The sequence below is a fragment of the Crotalus tigris genome, unplaced genomic scaffold, assembly GCF_016545835.1.
Source record: "Crotalus tigris isolate CLP2741 ecotype Arizona unplaced genomic scaffold, ASM1654583v1 scf7180000022970.308977840:1548163, whole genome shotgun sequence".
Taxonomy (NCBI): Eukaryota; Metazoa; Chordata; class Lepidosauria; order Squamata; family Viperidae; genus Crotalus; species Crotalus tigris.
Genome location: NW_024099557.1, coordinates 1,812,651 through 1,828,899, shown reverse-complemented (window position 1 = coordinate 1,828,899; position 16,249 = coordinate 1,812,651). Strand labels below are relative to the sequence as shown.

General features: G+C 46.9%; 1 protein-coding gene across 6 annotated transcripts in view; it reads left to right on the top strand.

Moving 5' to 3' along the window:
• Window positions 1-16,249, top strand: part of SBNO2 (strawberry notch homolog 2) — a 142,927-nt gene that overhangs the window by 89,729 nt on the left and 36,949 nt on the right. For all 6 annotated transcript variants that reach the window (XM_039319253.1, XM_039319254.1, XM_039319255.1 and 3 more), the window contains 10 exons: window positions 140-236; window positions 2,975-3,135; window positions 3,276-3,409; window positions 5,671-5,761; window positions 7,178-7,321; window positions 8,639-8,756; window positions 11,341-11,446; window positions 12,115-12,268; window positions 14,861-15,037; window positions 15,899-15,996. In XM_039319253.1, the coding sequence (XP_039175187.1) occupies window positions 140-236; window positions 2,975-3,135; window positions 3,276-3,409; window positions 5,671-5,761; window positions 7,178-7,321; window positions 8,639-8,756; window positions 11,341-11,446; window positions 12,115-12,268; window positions 14,861-15,037; window positions 15,899-15,996 (1,280 nt within the window). The remainder of the gene's footprint in view (window positions 1-139; window positions 237-2,974; window positions 3,136-3,275; window positions 3,410-5,670; window positions 5,762-7,177; window positions 7,322-8,638; window positions 8,757-11,340; window positions 11,447-12,114; window positions 12,269-14,860; window positions 15,038-15,898; window positions 15,997-16,249) is intronic.

Sequence of the window (16,249 nt, the reverse complement as noted above, 5' to 3'; positions counted from 1 at the left end):
CCCTCTGAATCTCTTTCCAAATGCTAGCTCTCCTGTATCTCCACCTCTGATTCTGGGAGCGTCACAAATGGACCACATGCCTCTTTTGCCATTTTGCGACTCGCCTGTCTGACGTGTCTTGCTTTTCATTCCTTTTCAGTCCCAAACTCAGGTAGAAGAGGAAGAGGAGGGTGACGATGACGAAACAGAGGAACTGGGTCACACAGAGACGTATGCCGATTATATCCCTTCCAAATGTGAGTGGGTCAAACTCCTGGACGTGCTGTTTCTGCTTCCGAATTAGCAAATCTGCTCCCAAGCATTTTCTTATGGGGGGGTATAGTCCAGTCTTCCCCTGCTTGGTGCTCCTAGATCTGTTAGGCTTCACTTCCCAGAATCCTCAAAGCAGCAAAGCTGTGGCAATTTTAGGAATCGAAATTTAATCTTTCTACAGCAGGGTTTCCCAACCTTGGCCACTTTAAGACATCTGGACTTCAATTCCCAGAATTCCTTAGCCAGCCATGCTGGCTGGGGAATTCTGGGAGTTGAAGTCCCTGCTTTTTAAAGTGGCCAAGGTTAGGAAACCCTGTTCCAGCAACCAGTGGAATGCTGGGGTAATGCTGTGCTGGTCAACTTCCCGATGCTGCAAATACTTGAAGCCTAAACTATGTGGATGATGGAGGGTGGGGTAGCATGTATGAGTAGGAAATTCCCCAGAACTCCTTACAACCGTATCACCATTTCCTTCTTAGTGTATCTGTAAACAGGATAACCATAAATGCTTCCTTGGTTTCAACACGATAGCAGCATAATTAGGGACAATGAAACCAGTGATTCAGTCACAACCTGTTCTGGAGAGGCTAGCTATGCCTTGATTAAGATTCTTTACTTTTGACTCTGCACTGAGCAGAAGGTTGGACTTCACAGCTGCAGGAATTCCTTTCCATCTGTAGGATTTAGTGATGCAGAAAAGTAGGCCTAGGGTAGGGGCAGGCAACCTTGGCTCTTTTATGACTGGTGGACTTCAACTCCCAGAATTCCTGAGCCAGCCATGCTGAGAGGAAAGGGAGAGGTTTCCAAGCTGAGCCATGCTGGCTCAGGAATTCTGGGAGTTGAAGTTCACGAGTCATAAAAGAGCCAAGGTTGCCTACCCCTGGTCTAGGGTCAACAAGAGACTCCCCCCCCCATCTCATTCTGTCCCATGTGATTGCGTTTAAGTAGACTCAGACACGTCGGGCAAAGTCAAAAGTGTGGCTTGCATGAATTTGACCTGCTGTGTTGTGTGAATACAGTCGTTTGTGGCTTGGGAAATGTGGCAAAGATGGACAAAGTGGGAAGGTTGGTGAAAGGAAGGCAGACGGGCTTTCAGACCTTCTGTAGACCTCACTGGAGATGGTGAGGCTGAATTTCAGGGATCCATTTTTGGAGGGAGAACTACCGTATATTCCAGCATATAAGACGACTTTTGAGAGCGTTGAAACAGGTGCCGAACTCGGGGGTCGTCTTTTACGCCGAGTCGTCTTATACGCCGGAAATAAAGACTTTCTAGGCATGCGACTCAGCGTTGATCGTCTTATACGCCGGAAATAACGTACGGTAGTTTCCGGCATATAAGATGACTTTCTAGGCATGCGACTCGGCGTCGATCGTCTTGCGAGTCAGCGTCGAACTCGGGAGTCGTCTTATACTCCGGGTCGCCCTACACGCCGGAATATACGCTAGTTTAGAGTAGGAATACAGGTTGTTGTTAGTTGTGAAGTCGTGTCTGACCCATCGCAACCCCCTGGACAACGTTCCTCCAGGCCTTCCTGTCTTCTAGCATCTTCTGGAGTCCATTTAAGCTCAATGCCTACTGCTTCAGTGACTCCATCCAGCCACCTCATCCTCTGTCGTCCCCTTCTTCTATTGCCCTCAATCTTTCCCAGCATTATTAGGCCCTTTTCCAGTGAGTCCTTCCTTCTCATTAGGTGGCCAAAGTATTTGTGTTTCAACTTCAGGATCTGGCCTTCTCAAGAGCAGTCAGGGTTGATCTCCTCTAGGACTGACCGGTTTGATCACCTTGCAGTCCAGGGGACTCGCAGGAGTCTTCTCCAGCACCAGAGTTCAAAGGCCTCCATTCTTTGGCGCTCAGCTCAGTTCAGCTTTCACAGCCATACATTGCAACTAGGAGAACCATGGCCTTGACTATATGCACTTTTGTTGGCACTGTCGGCCCCCATGAGCTCGCTGGCCTCTGTGTGTGGGGGCCAATGGTGTCAGGCAGCAGCTACCCTGACCCCTGCCTTGCCTTGCCCTACAACAATGGCACCCCCTTCCTGCCTTGCCTTGCCTCGCCTCACCCCGCAGGACGAGCCTCCTGCCCACCGCCCCACCTGCCAGAGACCCCCTGGATCTCCCCCAACCCTGCCCGGCCCCCACAGGCATCCCTCCCCACGAGCAAGATCAAGGTGACCATGCCCACCTTGGCCGCACCCACCCAGTCTGCCATGACCACCACAGCCACACCCCACCCAGCGGGCCACGCCCACCTGGCGATAAATAAGTGGGTTTTTTGGGTTGCAGTTTGGGCACTCGGTCTCTAAAAGATTCGCCATCACTGGCCTATGCCCAAGAATCTCCTCAACTAAGGGTTAACGCCTGCTTGGTGTTTACAAAATGGTACATGGAATTCAAGGGAATTTGGCCTTCATCCGCTTGTGACTATGTAAGGATTCTAGGCTGATTCCTCTTTTAACTCCGACCCCAGGTCCTCCCACTCCTTCTCCTAGTTACACTCGGATCCCGTCATTCTTACAAGTCAACACATTCTCCTTTCCCTGCTGACTGAAACCTGGCTAAGGACCCCAAATCCCCACTCAAATAGGGCTTTCATTGGATTGCTGGCTTGTTTGCGCTAATATGGCCTTTGATCCTTGCAGAGAACTTCAATTTCTCCCGAGAAGCTGAGTAAGATTCAAAAACAGCTGACATGTGTCTTTTTTGCTCCGTCTTACAGCAAAAATTGGGAAGCAGCATCCTGACCGGGTGGTAGAAACCAGCACGCTTTCCAGCGTCCCTCCTCCAGATATCACCTACGTCCTCTCTCTCCCCGACTCGATTGCCGAAAACGGGTCGCTCTCTGCACTGCAGCTGGAAGCTATAATTTACGCCTGCCAGGTATACACAAAGTGGGTTTGGGCAGGGCTGATGAGACATGGCTAAGATGGGTCATCAGCTTCAGAGTGGCTGAAAGTGGCTACCGTAGTTCATTCTTCGCTTGATTCCTCCATTTGATTCCTTTCTGCCCGGATTTCTAGGAACACGAAAACTTACTTCCAAACGGGCAGAGAGCCGGCTTCCTAATAGGAGACGGTGCGGGTGTAGGGAAAGGGCGGACCGTTGCAGGGATCATCTATGAAAATTATCTGAAGGGAAGGAAGAAGGCTCTGTGGTGAGTGACCAGGTCCCTGGGTTCTGTTTTAAAGCTCTCATAAATTGCATTTAAATCTCTTCTGCACTGTTTTGCTTTCCCAGTTTATAGGGTCCTCAAGACTTAGTTCAGGAAATAAAATTTGAGTAGCTGTTCTATAAAACGATCTCTCTCTCTCTCTCTTTCTCTCTCTCTCTCTCTCTCCCTCTCTCCCTCCCTCCCTCCCTCTCTCCCTTTCCCTGTCCCTTTCTCCCTTTTTCTTTCTCTCTCTTCCTTTTTCTTTCTCTCTGTCTCTCTTTCTCTCTCCTTCTCTTTCTCCCTTTTTCTTTCTTTCTCTTTCTTTCTCTCTGTCCCTCCCTTTCTCTTTCTCTCTCCTTCTCTTTCTCCCTTTTTCTTTCTTTCTCTCTCTCTCCCTCCCTCTCCTCTCTCTCCCTCCCTCTCCTTCTCTCTCTCTCTCTCTCTCTCTTTCCCTCTCCCCCTCTCTCTCTCTTACGTTCAGTTGGGTCCGATACTTTTGGCATTTTCTTGGCAAAGTTTTTCAGAAGTAGTTTGCCATTGTCTTCCTCCTAAGGTGAGAGGGAAGCAGTGGCTCAAAGCCACTCAGCCGGCTTTTGTGCCTAAGGTGGGACTAGAACTCACAGTCTCCTGATGATTGATCCAAAATCACCCACTCAGCTTTCATGCCTAAGGTGGGACTAGAACTCACTGCCTCCTGGTGATTGGCCCCAAAATCACCCAGCTGGCTTTCATGCCTAAGGTGGGAACTAGAATTCAGTTTCCTGGTTTAAGCTCGGTGCCTTAACCACTAGACCAAATTGACAGCCCCTCGAAGAAGTTGTTTGCCATTGCTTCCTTCTTAGGCCTGAGAGAGAACGACTGGCCTAAGGTCACCCAGCTGGCTTCCTGCCTAAGACAAGACTAGAACTCACGGTCTCCTAGTTTCTATCCTGCTGCCTTCACCTGTACACTAAAGAGTATCAAAATGAAAAATGGAAGGAAGAAAGAAAGGAAAGAAAGAAAGAGAAAGAGAAAGAAAGAAAGAAAGAAAGAAAGAAAGAAAGAAAGAAAGAAAGAAAGAAAGAAAGAAAGAAAGAAAGAAAGAAAGAAAGAAAGAAAGAAAGAGAAAGAAAGAAAGAAAGAAAGATGGGCAAGGCAGGGAGGGAGGATAGAATATGATGTAATACAATAATATATAGAATATGACAAAATAATAATAGTAGTAGTAGTACTAGTAATAAAGTTGGAAGGGACCTTCGAGGTCATCTAGTCCAACCCCTGCTCAAGCAGGAAACCCTATCCCATTTCAGACAAATGGCTGTCCAGTCTCTTCTTAAAAGTGTTGGAGCATTCACCGCTTCTGGAGGCAGGTTGTTCCACTGGTTGATTGTTCTCACTGTCAGGAGAAGTTTCTCCTTAGTTCCAGGTTGCTTCTCTCCTTGATTAGTTTCCATCCGTTGCTTCTTGTCCTGCCTTCAGCCGCTTTGGAGATCATTGGAATAACATATCTCCTATGGTCTGGGCTCACATTCTTACCACTGTTTCTAACTGTTGCAACCCCTTTGAAATTGTGACGTCAAATCCTTAAGTACGACTGATGAGATTTCCTATTAGAGTCTGCTGGGAAACCGAAGAGATAAGAGTTGGGAGGAGCCAGAGGTAGCAAAGGGCCTCAGGAACTCTGCCAGTTGCTTCTCCCCACTTCTGTAATGTCCCAGTGTTGAAGTGATGTTTTTAAAAAGGGGTTTCCAAGGGGGAACAGACGAGTGAGTGAGAAGGGGGCTTCTCTAAGTTTAATGAAATCAATACAGCTAGTCCTCAACTTACAACAGTTCATTTAGCAATCGTTCAAAGTTACAACACTGACAAAAGTGACTTATGACTGTTTTTCACACTGAACGACCGTTGCAGCATCCTCACGGTCACGTGATCCAAATTTGGACGCGTGGCAACTGGCTCCATATTTATGACGGTCGCAGTGTCCTGGGCTCACGTGATCCCCTTTTGCGACCTTCTGTCGAGCAAAGCCAACGGGGGAAGCCAGATTCACTTAACAAACTTGTTATTAATTTAACAACTGCAGTTTTACCCTTAACAACGGTGGCCAGAAAGATCGTAAAAATGAGGTGAAATTTATTTAACGACTTGTCTCACTTTGCACAGAGGTTTTGGGTTCAGTGGCGGTCTTAAGGCAAGGACCTCCTGTAAATGAAAATGTTGTACTTGATGGGCCAGTAAAATGGCTTCCTTTATAAAGTTCTCCCTCTCTACCCCCCGCTTTTCAGGTTCAGCGTCTCCAATGATCTGAAGTACGATGCTGAGAGGGACCTGAAGGATATCAATGCGCCTAACCTTCCTGTCCATGCTTTAAACAAGGTATGGGGCTTCCTTTTGCTTCCTTTCTGTTCCCACCACATATCTGTATATCTATCTATCTATCTATCTATCTATCTATCTATCTATCTATCTATCTATCTATCTATCTATCTATCTATCTATCTCACACACACACACACACACACCATGGGAAAAGCTGACCGGGACCACTGAGAATATGGCACAAGAGATTTGCCTATATCAGTGATGGCGAACCTTTTAGAGACCGAGTGCCCAAAAACTGGCCCCGCCCCTGCTCCATCTCCCTGCTCCGCCCCCCCACCCCCCCATCCCCCACCCCACCTGCCCACAAGACCACTCACTGCCTCCAGAGCCCGCCACAGATCGCCCAGGCAGCCCAGCAGCGCTATGGCGGCCACACCCTTTACCCGCATCCTGCAGCATCAACTGCATGATGGGACATGAGGGCAGAGTCTTGTCTGCCCTGCCTGGCTGCCATGTCCTTGGCTGCGCTGCTCCATGTGGGCCACGCTCGATGGCGACTCTCCTTCAGAGGGGCTGCTGGAGAGGAGGGGGTCATGGGGGAGGTGAGGCTGGAGCAACGGCACGTGTGCCCACAGAGAGGGCTCCGAGTGCCGCCTCTGGCACCCGTGCCATAGGTTCTCCACCACTGGCCTATATTTATTCCTGTTACTCATTTATGGTAAATAGATGAATTTATTTGGGTAAATTGAGGTAATCATGGGTTCTCTTTATGTTGGATGTTTTATTTCATGTTGTTGTAAGCCTTTGAGAATCTCATAGATTGGATAGCATACATAGTTATTGAGAGAAAAAAAGAAGTCTTCCCTTCCTTCCTTCCTTCCTTCCTTCCTTCCTTCCTTCCTTCCTTCCTTCCTTCCCTCCTTCCTTCCTTCCTTCCTTTCTTCCTTTCTCCCTCCCTCCCTCCCTCCCTCCGGAATTCTGAGTATTGAAGTCCACATATTTTAAAGTTGCCAAGGTTGAGAAACACGCTGTTCTCTAACAAGGTTGGCCTGGATTGTCCGGAGCCACCTTTGATTTCTCTGCCCTGCTTGGAATTCTGGGAGTTGTAGTCTATACACATCTTAAAATTGCCACATTTTCTGCACGGAGTGAGAAAGTCCAAGCACCTGACTATGAAGAAGGACGATTCAGCTATTCATTTTGGCAGAGGTTCACCCAGACTGGATCCCCAACGGCCCTGCATTAAATATGCCAGCGTTTGACTAGCTAGGGAATTCTGGGAGTTGAAGTCCACCGGCCTTAAATTTGCCACAGTTGAGAACCACTGAAATGTGTCATCTGTGATTCCTTCCTGAAGGACCTCTGTTTTAATTTACCTGGCATGCATTTCTCTGCCCTAAATGTCAGCCTTGTGAAAATCTCTCATCTCCCCTTTTTTTAGCATTTTTAAAAAATCTTTTCCTGCTGTAGATTAAATACGGCGACACGGCTACCTCGGAGGGGATTTTATTTGCCACTTATTCCGCCTTGATCGGTGAGAGCCAAGCGGGCGGCCAGCACAGGACCAGATTGAACCAGATTCTGGATTGGTGCAAGGACAATTTTGATGGTGTTGTATCCTAACAGAAATAAACCAGCGGGTCTCTGTGGGCTTTGTGGCTTTGATTAATACACAAACTGCCGGTAGTCCTCTACTTACAACTGTTTGTTTAGTGACCGTTTGAAGTTACAACAGCACTGAAAAAAGTGACGTATGACCATTTTTCACACGACCGTTGCAGCATCCCTGTGATTACATGATCAAAATTCGGACGTGTGACAGCTGACTTAAATTTATGATGGGTGCAGTGTCCCAGGATCATGTGATCACGTTTTGAAAACTTCTGACAAGGCTAACGGGGAAGTCAGTTTCACTTAACAACTGCATTACTTATTTAACAACTGCAGCAATTCCCTTAACAACTGTGGCAAAAAAGGTCATGAAATGGGGCAAAACTCACTTAACGACTGTCTTGCTTAGCCACAGAAATGTTGGGCTGAATTGTGGTCATAAGTCAAGGACTACCTGTACTTTGGTCTTCCTTTTGGCGGCTTTCAGAGTATAATTGTTGGATTTATCAACTGCTTTAACTTTTCTTACAGCCCTGCAACTGGGGATATTTTTCCTAAACCCCCCCCAAATAAGGCTATTCCGGGCAGGTCTTCATTTTTACTCTTGTGGCTGCCATCTTGACTTTTTTCACCACACCTGCAGACAGCCCTGCCCATGGTTGTAATTTACTCCCCCTTCCCGTGCCTTCAGAACTTTTAACAACAACAACAATAATAATTAAAAAAAAGTTGGAAGGGACCTTGGAGGTCATCTAGTCCAACCCCCTGCTCAGGCAGGAAACCCTATACCATTTCTAACAAATGGCTGTCCGGTCTCTTCTTAAAAACTTCCAGTGTTGGAGCATTCACAGCTTCTGGAGGCAGGTTGTTCCACTGATTAATTGTTCTAATTGTCAGGAGATTCTTCCTTAGTTCTAGGTTGCTTCTCTCTTTGATCAGTTTCCATCCGTTGCTTCCTGTCCTGCCTTCAGGTGCTTTGGAGAATAGCTTGACTCCCTCTTCTTTGGGGCAGCCCCTGAGATATTGGAACATTGCTATCATGTCCCCCCTCGTCCTTCTTTTAATTAAACTAGACATACCCAATTCCAGCAACCATTCCTTATATGTTTTAGCCTCCAGTCCCCTAATCATTTTTATTGCTCTTCTCTGTACTCTTTCTAGACTAAGTCTCAACATCTTTTTTACATCGTGGTAACCAGAACTGAATGCAGTATTCCAAGTGTAGCCTTTTGTTTTCCTTTGTTGTATACATTCCCCTCTGTCTGCCAGGATCCCCCCTTTTTTTTAATTGTCTCCCCTTAACGAGCCTTCCACTCTCAGATTGTGTTCGACGAATGCCACAAAGCCAAAAATGCCACCTCTACCAAGATGGGCAAAGCAGTATTGGACCTGCAGAAAAATCTGCCTCAGGCGAGGGTCGTCTACGCCAGTGCCACAGGTGAGCGATGCATGTTGCACCGAGCGCATTAGGGAGGAGTCCATAGCTGGATCATCCTCTCTGGGCAGTTCCAAATCAAGACGCACTGGCACTTGGGGGTAGACTATTTTTCAGTGCATGCACAGTCTTATTGCACTGAGGTAACCCAGAAGTAAATACAGTAAATAGTGGTCTGTATTAAATGGTGGTTTATATTACACTATCTACAAATATACACTAGAAACAAGGTACATACACATGGTGATACAGCAAACTCCAATACACAGCAATTACAGCAGGACATGGACGAGAGAGAAAGACTCCAGCAAGGTCTTCCCTTTTATACTCAAGCTCTTAAAGGAATACAGACTCCTGCTGAGTCATTCCTAACATTGCATCATTCATCTCACATTATACAAGCTGGGTTAGCTTCTAAATCATTACTTTGACACTATTTCTGCATGTCAAAGTTCCATTCCTAACTATCAGGGCAGCATGAACTCAGCTGGAGAAGGTCAGCCTTTTGCCTTCCATGCAAGCTTCCTGTTTTCCCCAGGTTTGTGTAGCCAGACTAGCTCTGAACATCCATTTCCAGGGTACGAAGGATGTTGTCTTTAGACTTTCCAGAAAGTGAGACACATTTTTCTACTCCGGACCACGTGGGAGGGCTGTGGTTCCAAAAATGGTGAAAAGACAGAGAAGGGTGGGAGAATGGAAAATGGACCCAAGGGATAACTTGAAGTTAGGAGGGAGTAGATAGAAAGATGGATGGATGGATGGATGGATGGATGGATGGGAGTAGAGTAGAGTAGAGTAGAGTAGAGTTTCTCAATCTCAGCAACTTTTTCTGAACTCCAACTCCCAGAATTCATCAGAGAGCATGAGAGTAGGTAGAAAGGATGTCCACACATCTTAAAGTTACCGAGATTGAAAAATACTGGGAGGGAGGGAAGAAAAGAGAGTGAGACAGACAGACAGACAGACAGACAGACAGATATGGATGGATGGATGGATGGATGGATGGATGGATGGATGGACAGATGGATGGACGGACAGGTTATAGATAGATAGTGATGGATGGATAGCTGATAGGTAGGTAGGTAGGTAGGTTGATAGATAGATAGATAGATAGATAGATAGATAGATAGATAGATAGATAGATAGATAGATAGATAGATATGGATGGATGGACAGATGGATGGATAGATGGATGGACAGCTTATAGATAGATAGTGATGGATGGATAGCTGATAGGTAAGTAGGTAGGTAGGTAGGTAGATAGATAGATAGATAGATAGATAGATAGATAGATAGATAGATAGATAGGGATGGATGGACGGATGGATGGATGGACGGACAGCTTATAGATAGATAGTGATGGATGGATAGCTGATAGGTAGGTAGGTAGGTAGGTAGGTAGATAGATAGATAAATAGATAGATAGATAGATAGATAGATAGATAGATAGATAGATAGATATGGATGGATGGATGGATGGATGGATGGACAGCTTATAGATAGATAGTGATGGATGGATAGCTGATAGGTAAGTAGGTAGGTAGGTAGGTAGGTAGATAGATAGATAGATAGATAGATAGATAGATAGATAGATAGATAGATAGATAGATAGATAGATGGATGATATGGATGGATGGACGGACGGACAGCTTATAGATAGATAGTGATGGATGGATAGCTGATAGGTAAGGTAGGTAGGTAGGTAGGTAGGTAGATAGATAGATAGATAGATAGATAGATAGATAGATAGATAGATAGATAGATATGGATGGATGGTTGGACGGACAGCTTATAGATAGATAGTGATGGATGGATAGCTGATAGGTAGTAGGTAGGTAGGTAGGTAGGTTGATAGATAGATAGATAGATAGATAGATAGATAGATAGATAGATAGATAGATATGGATGGATGGACGGACAGATGGGATGGATGGATGGACAGCTTATAGATAGATAGTGATGGATGGATAGCTGATAGGTAAGTAGGTAGGTAGGTAGGTAGGTAGATAGATATAGATAGATAGATAGATAGATAGATAGATATAGATAGATAGATAGATAGGATGGATGGATGGATGGATGGACGGACAGCTTATAGATAGATAGTGATGGATGGATAGCTGATAGGTAGGTAGATAGATAGATAGATAGATAGATAGATAGATAGATAGATAGATAGATAGATAGATAGATATGGATGGATGGACGGACGGACAGCTTATAGATAGATAGTGATGGATGGATAGCTGATAGGTAAGTAGGTAGGTAGGTAGGTAGGTAGATAGATAGATAGATAGATAGATAGATAGATAGATGATAGATAGATAGATATGGATGGATGGTTGGACGGACAGCTTATAGATAGATAGTGATGGATGGATAGCTGATAGGTAGGTAGGTAGGTAGGTAGGTAGGTAGATAGATAGATAGATAGATAGATAGATAGATAGATAGATACATTATAGCTAGATGGGTGATGGGATCAAAGAGAGAGAGAGAGAGATGGGCTGATCCACTGAAACAAGGCATCTGACAATTCCTTCTCCAATCCAACCCAGTGGCCTGTCTTCTTCTTCTTCTTCGGCAGGTGCCTCTGAGCCAAAGAATATGATTTACATGAGTCGGCTGGGGATATGGGGAGAAGGCACCCCCTTTCGCTCCTTTGATGACTTCCTCCATGCCATTGAAAAGAGGTAAAGCTCCCTCTGGTTATCACAGAACCCCAGAGTTGGGAGGGGGCTCACTGCAGGATCTCCGGGAGCGTCTCTGGCAGATGACCACCCAATCCTCTCTTTCGTGACCTCCAGTGAAGGAGAACTCCCTGGTTCTTGAGGCAGCCTGTTCCACTGGCCAACAGTTCCTCTTGATGTTTGGTCTGAATGTCTTCCTTTGTAGGAAATGCCTCTGGGGCATTAAAAATAAATCCACTGCATCTTCCATCTGACAGTTTTTAAAATTTGAATGCTAAAACTGATCCAGGCTCTCTTTTCAACCTGGACAAGGATTTTTTGACCTATCTCCACCAACATTTTATCAGGCTGCAAAAGCTGTTGCAGTTGTTTGGGTGGCCTTATCTTTGTTTGATCTGTTCAATCTGTGTGCCTGGCCTTTGACAGGTGTGGGAGTTTTTCCAACACACATACTGATGTATTTTTCTGACATTGACATCACTTTTTATCTTAAAACTCTGCTTGTAGCGTTTATTCTGATTTGATTACCTTTTTGGGGGGGGGAAGGGCTTATAAATAAATAAATAATGAATGAATTAATGAATGAATTAATGAATGAATGAATGTCTTGTGGTGTTGATGGAAAAACTGCAGTTCCAAAGGTCATCTGTATCTCTTGTCCTCCTCCGCAGAGGTGTGGGGGCTATGGAGATTGTTGCTATGGATATGAAAGTGAATGGGATGTACATCGCTCGACAGCTCAGCTTTTCTGGAGTCACTTTCCGGATAGAAGAAATCCCACTGGATGTGGCATATAAGCACGTGTACAACAAGGCGGCGAAGCTGGTAAACTTTTATACTTTGGGCCTGTCCGTTATAGCTGGACTCACTTGCTCGAGCCGCTTGGCATCTGTGGTCAGCTGATTTTCTGTAGGGTAAAACAGACGTATGTGACTTCACATGTAAAATTGGCGCATGAACATTGCAAAGACCCAATTATCTAGATCAGGGGTAGGCAACCTTGGCTCTTTTATGACTTGTGGACTTCAACTCCCAGAATTCCTGAGCCAGCCATGCTGGGAGAACCAATAGCTAAATTTACCTGAATTCGGAGAACCGGCTGGCTTCCAGAAGTCCAGTCTAAGCCTCGGAGGCCTGGAGGAGTCCTCCCCGGCCTAGAATAGCCCACCGGAAGTGTGTGGATGCCACTTCCGGATGTCCGTTCTAGGCATCCGAGGCCTGGAGGAGACCTCCCTGGTCTAGAACAGCCCACCGGAAGTGTGTGGATGCCACTTCCGGATGTCCGTTCTAGGCATCCGAGGCCTGGAAGAGGCCTCCCAGGCCTAGAACAGCCCACTGGAAGTGTGTGGATGCCACTTCCGGAAGTCCGTTCTAGGCATCGGAGGCCCAGGCCTGCATCAAATATGAGAACCGGTTGTTCAGGTATTTGAATCCCACCACTGGATAGATCGCCTTGGAGAAAATTGACCAATGGTTGCTAGGAGTCGAAAACAACTTGATGATACATAACTGGTCCAAAATATAAATATCTAACTTGTACAAATCATACTTCTCTATTTAGCCCAGGACTAGGGGAACTCAGCAGTGATTGGGAATGCTGGGAGTTATAGTTCTACAAAATCCAGGTGTCTGCAGGTACTTTTATTTTGTCAGGCAGCACCTTCCTGGTTCTCAGGCCTACCAGGGACTTTTGTCCTCCTGTTGCTCAAAATGGTGACGCTGGACTGCGTCTGACATGTTGTTGTGCTTTAAGCTGGAGGCGGATTGGAAGGCTTCAGAATTACAATTATATTCCTGTTTCGATACAAAGATATTTGAGATATTGCAGTTTTTCAGCAGCACAGTGCAGAAGGTTCTGGCAGTGATGTTGTGGCTCATACGGTTGGTCAAATCCTCTGGCCTTGCTTATCCTCCCCTTTGCCCTTGGGTTTCCGTAGAGGGCCATTTTTTCTCCCTCTTTTCTACTGAGGCCCAAGCAATATGGACTTTGTAATACTTGCTGTATGGGTTTGATAATACTATTGAACTGGCCTTTCTTGAAGCTTCTCTGTTTTTGCTCAGTATAAAGTCTCTTGCTTAAGTTGGAGGTTGGACTAGAACAGGAGTAGGCAACCTTGGCTCTTTTATGGCTCGTGGACTTCAACTCCCAGAATTCCTGAGCCAGCATGGCTCAGCTTGGAAACCTCTCCCTTTCCCTTCAGCATGACTGACTCAGGAATTCTGGGAGTTGAAGTCCACGAGTCATAAAAGAGCCAAGGTTGTCTACCCCTGTCCTAAGTCCTCCTGTTCTAAGCAGTGAGCCTCCTAGGCCGGGGGTAGGCAACCTTGGCTCTTTTATGACTCGTGGACTTCAACTCCCAGAATTCCTGAGCCAGCCAGGAAGTTGAAGTCTGGGAGTTGAAGTCCACGAGTCATAAAAGAGCCAAGGTTCCCCACCCCTGCTATAGACCGACTCTACATCTGGTGGAACTACTGGTTTGTACCTTTAGAGCAGGGGTCTTCAAACTGGGCCCTTTTATGACTCGTGGACTTCAACTCCCAGAATTCCTGAGCCAGCATGGCTCAGCTTGGAAACCTCTCTCTTTCCCCTCAGCACGGCTGGCTCAGGAATTCTGGGAGTTGAAGTCCACGAGTCATAAAAGAGCCAAGATTGCCTAGCCCTGGACTAGAAAACCTCAAGGTCCCTTCCAACTCTGTCATTCTGTATTCTGCTATAAGTTGCAGAGCTTACTACTGTTGCTGGTTTGGAAGAAAAGATCTTCTCTGAGAGCTCAGGATATGGATCCTCTCAACATCTTTTGGGTCTCCTACTCCTCCTACTTGGAGTTTTGAGACAGTATGGTGTAGTGGTTAGAGTAGGAGCAGGGGGATCTGGGTCCAGATCTCTGCTTAGCCGCAGAAGATCTCAAAGCAAGCTTTGGGCCAGGCTCTGCCTCTTAGCCCAAGAGCCAACCAGGTGTAGTAGGGAAGGGACTGGTCTAGGAGGAGGAGGATCTGGACTCTACTTCTCCATAAGATGCAGAAGTTCATTGGCTGACTTTGGGCCAGTCCTTCCCACTTAGCCAGGTGTAGTGAGGAAGGGGCTGAAGATCTAGGAGAGGGAAGATCTAGGGTCTTGCCCCTCCCCCCCCACTTGCCACGGAAACTCATTGGCTGATTCTGAGCAGCCCTCCCCCCTCTCCCAGGCTAAGAGCCAATCAGGTGGGCCAAAAGGTGGATTAGAAGTGGATGGACCCAAGTTCTAATCTCTCCTCAGCCACAGAAGCTCATTGGCTGATTTTGGGCCAGTCCCTCCCTCAGCCCACCCTCTCTCTCTCACGGGGTTAGATATAAACTCATGCTAAATAAAATACTGAAAATACAGTTATCACTGCTAAATCAAACACTCCTTTTCTCTCCCCCCCCCCCCGTCGGCAGTGGGCAGAAGCCCTGGTGGTTTTCCAACAGGCAGCAGACCTGGTGGGCCTGGAGTCTCGGAAGTCTCTCTGGGGACAGTTCTGGGGGGCTCACCAGCGCTTCTTCAAGTACCTCTGCATCGCTGCAAAAGTCCGGCGCCTGGTGGAGCTGGCCAAGGAGGAGCTCAGCAAGGGCAAGGTGAGGAAGGAGAGACGCTGCTTCAAAGCCCGTCCTACCGTGACCCGTAGTTGTAGCTCTGATAATTCAGTGTGAGGGAGCAGAATGTGCGCAGGTTTCCTTTTACAGTCTGGTGGTTCTTTGAATTAACCAAATATTCTCCTCCTCTTTCTCTTCCTCCTCCTCCTCCCCCCTCTTCCTCCTCCTCTTCCTCTTCCTGTTCCCTTCTTCTCTTTTCTCCTCCTTCTCCTCCTCCTCTTCCTCTTTCTTGTCCTCCCTCCTCTTCCTTCTTGCCCTTCTCTTCCTTCTCCTTTTCCTTCTCTTTCCCTTCCTCCCTCTTCCCTCCTCTTCCTCCTCTCCTCTTTCTCTTTCTCTTCCTCCTTGCCCTCTTCTTCTCCTTTTTCTTCTCTTTCCCTTCCTCCCTCTTCCCTCTTCCTCCTTCTCTTCCTCCTCCTCTTCCTCTCCTCTTTCTCTTTCTCTTCCTCCTTCTCTTCCTCCTTGCCCTCTTCTCCTTTTCCTTCTCTTTCCCTTCCTCCCTCTTCCCTCCTCCTCCTCCTCCTCCTCCTCTTTCTTGTCTTCCTCCTCTCCTCCTTTTCCTTCTCTTTCTCTTCCTCCCTCTTTCCTCTTCCTCCTTCCCTTCCTTCTCCTCCTCCTCTTTCTCTTCCTCATTATCTTCCTCCTTGCCCTCCTTCTCCTTTTCCTTCTTACCTCTTCCTCCTCCTTTTCCTCCTTCCCCTTCTCCCTCCCCCACCCTCTTCCTCCATTACTTTCAGTTCCTGAGTTTTATCAGCCAGCCTGTTCCACGCATCTTGACAGTTTGTTTTTTTTCCCCACATGCTGGCCATCCTTGGTCTCACTTCTGCCCGGCTTGCCTTTCCACAGTGCGTGGTCATCGGGTTGCAGTCGACGGGGGAGGCCCGCACCCGGGAAGTCCTGGACGAGAACGAGGGACACCTGAACTGCTTTGTGTCGGCAGCCGAGTGAGTTTCCCATTGGGGGCCCCTGAGGGAGGGGGATGCACTTTTTTGTGAACTCTAGCACAATCCCTGCCCGAGACGTTGGTGGGCTACAATTCCACAGATACCATGGAGGGATCCCTCAAAAATCACTGCTCTGTTGCATTCTGATTAAAGGCAGGCATCTTTGGACTTTTATCTTTCAGGCGGCCTCTGAGAAACACACACACACACACACACACACACACACACAAACCGGCATCAGTGGCATCATTTT